At 54.5% G+C, this 4634-nt stretch overlaps 1 protein-coding gene across 1 annotated transcript; it reads right to left on the minus strand.

Annotated features, from left to right (window-relative positions):
- Positions 1 to 2827: 2827 nt before the first annotated feature.
- NEUROG3 (neurogenin 3) lies at positions 2828 to 4358 on the minus strand. The gene has a single exon (XM_004769537.3). The coding sequence runs from the start codon at positions 4356 to 4358 to the stop codon at positions 3711 to 3713; it is 648 nt and encodes a 215-aa protein (XP_004769594.1). The 3' UTR covers positions 2828 to 3710.
- Positions 4359 to 4634: the final 276 nt, after the last annotated feature.

Below are 4634 nucleotides of genomic sequence, written 5' to 3' on the forward strand. Positions count from 1 at the left end.
AAAAATGTAATTATAATATACTCAGCACTTATTCCATAACATATTTTTAGCCAAATTCCCTTACACCCTCCCCACAGTGTCCCCACTGCCAAAGCCAAAAGGTCTTCTCCACCATTCTGGTTGTGGGGAGCCCTTAACTCTGTCCACCATAAGCACTGCCTTCTCTTAGGCACCCAGAAATCCAGTAAAAGCGTATTAAGGACTCCCTGCGTATTCTCCAGTGAATTAGCTGAGGCTCAGGGACTTGTCCAAGGTCACACAGCCAGCCCGGCAGAGTGGGCCTTAGAGGAGAGGAGGGGCAAAGGGCGCCTGTGGGGTCTCGGGTTCCCCCAGCCCCTCCTGCCTTTGGGCCAGCCCTGCAGCAAGGCTCCCAGACATTAGCATTCCAATGGCCCCGGGATGCTTTGTCTCCCGACGGAGGCCGGCTTGGGGGTGGAGTGGGATGGGGGCAGGGCACCATAAATCTACCTGCTTGTGTGCACGGATGGGGGTGGGGTAGGGGCACAAGATTCATGTGCCATTTTTCTGGAAGTCAGTCTTGGTTTCAGACAAAGGCAGAAGAGGGGTAAGAGCCTTTCGACCCGAGGGTCTTTCCTGGACCCGCACGGGAGCCTCCCCAGATTTCAGAGAGCTGAGGTGCAGGCGATGACCTCAGACTGTGGGAGGCTCCGCACCATTACGAGTGAGGCGTAGTCTCCGAGTGTGGGCCGCCAGCCAAGACTGAGACCAGCTTGACTGATTTTAAAAGCCTCTGCAAGCCAAATGCCCGTGAGGGCTGGGGGGTGGGATGGGGCGTGGTGATGGTGAGGCTTCTGGAGTTAGTTGTCTGCACCACTCACAGGAATGTTTCTGAGCCCTTCTTGGTGAGTGGCTCTTTGGAAAGAGGCATGGACAAAGTCTCCCATCTCAGTGCAATTCCGTACACAATGATGGCGCTCGCCCTGTGCAAGGGAGCCCTAAACTTTGCAGTGATTCAAGCAAACCCAAACTTTTCTCTGCTTCCTCTTGACTTGGAGAGTAGAGCTGGCAGACAGCTCCGGGGTCAAATCCACCCCTGACCCAAGGTGGCAGCCCAGCAGTCAAGCTGGTTAAACAGTACTTTTTTTTTTCTTTTTAATTTGTGGGGCGGAGGACCAGTCTGCGTGTGTTTGGTGACTAATGGCTCCTTAATGAGCACCCTCAAAGGTAGGAGGGGGTAGGGCAGTGGGTGCCTCAACCTGGAACATGGAGCCAACAGCACTTTTGGAGTTTCAGGGAGTCCCTTGCCTATTTGAATCACAGAAAGGATTTTCGTACTTAGGGATTTCTCTAAACATATAGTCCTTGGCCCAAATGCCCCCTTCTCTTGCAAGCCTCCCAGTCCAGCCCCAGGTAACAGCAGCCCCACCTCCATCCTGTGCCTTGTACCTTTACCCACCACCCATAATTCTGGCTGTATACTTGTCTGTATACTTGTCGCTTTCCTGGGAAGACAGAAATGGATCTTCTTGCTTTTTGTCTCTCCATGTTCTTCCCCTAAAGGCACAGAAAGTAACAGGCACTGGCTTGGTCCATGCAACTAGGAGCTGCGGACACCTGTCCCAGTGTGGTGCCCTAGGTGGAAATTGGCTGCTGCAGAAGTCACCAATAACCCATTAATCTCCTCCCAGATTAAAGCCATGAAATGAAACAACACCTTCGTTCATTCTTTTGTTTGCGCATCCCTTTCTCCTCCCCCAAATCCAGCCCCTGGTAACTGAGGCATATTTCCTCAGAGTTACCTTTCCTGGGAATAGAGGAGAATAAAAGTTCTATTGCAAGCTGGGAGGGCAAAAGAGAGAGACACAAGAGGTGTTAACCCCTGGTAAGACACCACCTTTGTGCTCTAACTGGAAAGCTACCTAAGGTCTGGCTCCAGGCCCCTGGTGGCAACCACGCTCACCTGGGCTTGGCTCTTTCCTTCCTGTGGCCAATCCAAAAAAGTCTCCAGGGCTCAATTCACAGAATAGAGTGCCCACCCTCCATTTTCCTGTTCCTGTCAGGCAGAATCTGGGAATTCTTACCGCTTAGTCGGCTTCCGGAGGTACAAGTTCCCGCAAGCCATTTAGGGGCGCTCCAGTAGAGCCCCTGGGGTAAGTTTCAGTCCTTGTGGCACACCAGCGCAACTCTACCTTGGGAGTAAAGAGTGGCTGGAAACCTTGAATAGGTTCTTGGTAATTTTCTATCAAGACTGCCAGGTACCAGGGGTGCCAGAGATCTCAGCAGGAATCTCTACTCTCTCCGCTCCCCGCTGCTCAATTCCATGTGTCAGGATGCCACCCTCCCAGAACCCGATCCATAAAATGTGCTCAGAAGACGGACTAGCTCTCCAAGCACTCTGGGAAAATTTCTGGGATGCCCAGTTCACGTTCCATGGTTCTGAGGGCTCTGACCCTATGGTTGGGCTATTACTCTCCTCCCCACATTCAACAGTCGCTCGAAATCCAGGCTAGTGGCGTAGGAGAAAGGTCAGCAAGGCCAGCAAGTAGCCCTAGTTGGAAACTTGTCTTTCATCTAAACCACTATTTGGAATATGACAAGTAGCTGCCCTATAAAATAAAACAGGGAACTGGACCAGTGATTTCTTAAGAGCCTTCCAGCTCTTACTTTCTATGCGGGTTTAGCTGACTCGCTCTCAGGACGCAATCTGCTCTGCCACCAGCCTAGCACCGCAATTTCTTTGCCCAAATCAGAGAAGGTGCCCAGACCCCCTCTCCTTGGACTGAGGTCCACCCCCACCCCAGCCAGAGGCTGTCACCCTCCCTTCTGCATAATCGAGTTACCTAACTGAGGTTTCTTGAGGGTACTTTTTTTTTATTGGCTCAAAATCTCATTCACCAGTCTCTAAATAATCTTATGTACAAAATATAGACTTTCCCCCCTGCTGTGAAATCTCATCAATAAATACAAACGTGAAAAGGAGGGGGGGCGTATAATTTACCATACCAAAATTCACTTAAAAAGATATCATATAATTTACAGGCCGATATTTTCTTTTTTCTTCTTCTTTAAAGACGACTTTTTTTTTTCTTTTTTCTTCTTTTTTAAAGGGGTGCTTCAGGTCACAGGGAAGCAGGACAGACACTCCGGAGGCAAACAATCTCTTTCCCAGTTCACAGCCTGGTCTCCCTCCCCCAGGAGCGCAATGGTTCCAAAAAGTGCTCTAGAGAAGGCAGAGGATCCCTCCGTGGAGTAAGGCATCAGAGCGGCCAGAAACCAGCACTTAATAGGGACTGGAGAAGGTCAGCAGCGTCTTCGGAGAAGAGAGCAAATGGTGAGAGATCAAATACTGGTTTAAATCACATTGGTGGAGGATTGGTAAGAGAGACTGACAGACTTGAGTGAGTGTAGGATGGCTGGAGACAGCGGGTGTCTCCAGCTGCTTAGTGCCACAATCCCCGGTGATTTTGCGGGAGACTTGGGGTGACTTGAGGGGAATGCTCTCAGAGCTTGCAATCCCCGCCTGCGCGGGCAGCAAACAGAGGGCTGAAGTTGGCGCTGTGAAGAGGAACCGGGAATTGAACCCAGCCTGTTACCCTCCTAGGCGCCTAGGCTCACCCCCCTGTCAGGGAGCCGCAGACTGGAGGAGAAAGTTCGCCCTGGGGTTGCTGCAGCCCCAGTGCATCCCTGACGGCCCCTGTGGCCCCCCACCCACAGCCAAGCACCCACCACCCAGCGGTTGACAGGCTCCTTCATAGAAAGTCTGAAAGAGCTAAGGAGCTGGGGCGCAGACCGGCCGGAGAGGCAGGCGCCTGCAGCCCGTGACGCTCCTCCAGCGAGGCGGCGGGGCTCAGGCTGCCCGCCTGGGAGACCGGGGAGTAGAGGGAGCCCCAGTCTCCCGAGGAGCCGCCGTCCTGGCAGCCCAGCTCCACGCAGGGCGGTGTGGGTGGCTGCAGCCCGTAGAGGCTATGGTCTGCTATGCGCAGCGCCTGCGTCAGCGCCCAGATGTAGTTGTGCGCGAAGCGGAGCGTCTCGATCTTGGTAAGCTTGGCATCGTCAGGAAAGGTGGGCAGGACGCCGCGAAGTGCGTCCAGGGCCGAGTTGAGGTTGTGCATTCGATTGCGCTCGCGGTCATTGGCCTTCTTGCGCCGGCTCCGTCGCTGCTTGCTCAGAGCCAACTCACTCTTGGGCCGGCTGCGTCCCCCGCGTCTTGTCCGGAGCTTCCTCGAGGCCCCTTGGGAGCCACCCCCTTCCTCGTCGGCGCAGTTCCCCCGCACTCGAGCCGGGCTCGTCGGAGCCGACGCCACGCAGGTCACTTCGTCGTCGAAGACGCCCTGGAAGGGCTGCTCTGTCTCCTGGGTCACTTGGACAGCTGGCGCACCCGAGGGATGAGGCGTCATCCTGCAGCAGGGGAAGAGGTCGGGGTAAGCGTGGGTCCAACACCCTAGCGCAGTTCCCTATCCCGGAGCCAAGTGGGAAAAAGCCCAGAAAGAGCCATTTCCCCCTCCCGCCGGATCAGAGGACCCCTTTCCCCCCTCCAGCCCTCGCTCTGCGGCCTCCAGGTGTTACCTTGTTCTCCCGCGCAAAAGGGTAGAGAGCAGGGCGGGGGTGGGCAGCAAGAGCAATTGGTGAGATGAACTGGCCTTTTCGTCTGCAAGCCCGCCTGAGAGCGGGCG

Source organism: Mustela putorius, unplaced genomic scaffold (genome assembly GCF_011764305.1).
Source record: "Mustela putorius furo isolate JIRA1106 unplaced genomic scaffold, ASM1176430v1.1 tig00000698_pilon_pilon_pilon, whole genome shotgun sequence".
Classification (NCBI taxonomy): domain Eukaryota; kingdom Metazoa; phylum Chordata; class Mammalia; order Carnivora; family Mustelidae; genus Mustela; species Mustela putorius.

Coding starts and splice junctions, on each gene's coding strand:
- NEUROG3 (XM_004769537.3), bottom strand. CDS start 4,358: ATGACGCCTCATCCCTCGGGTGCGCCAGCTGTCCAAGTGACCCAGGAG.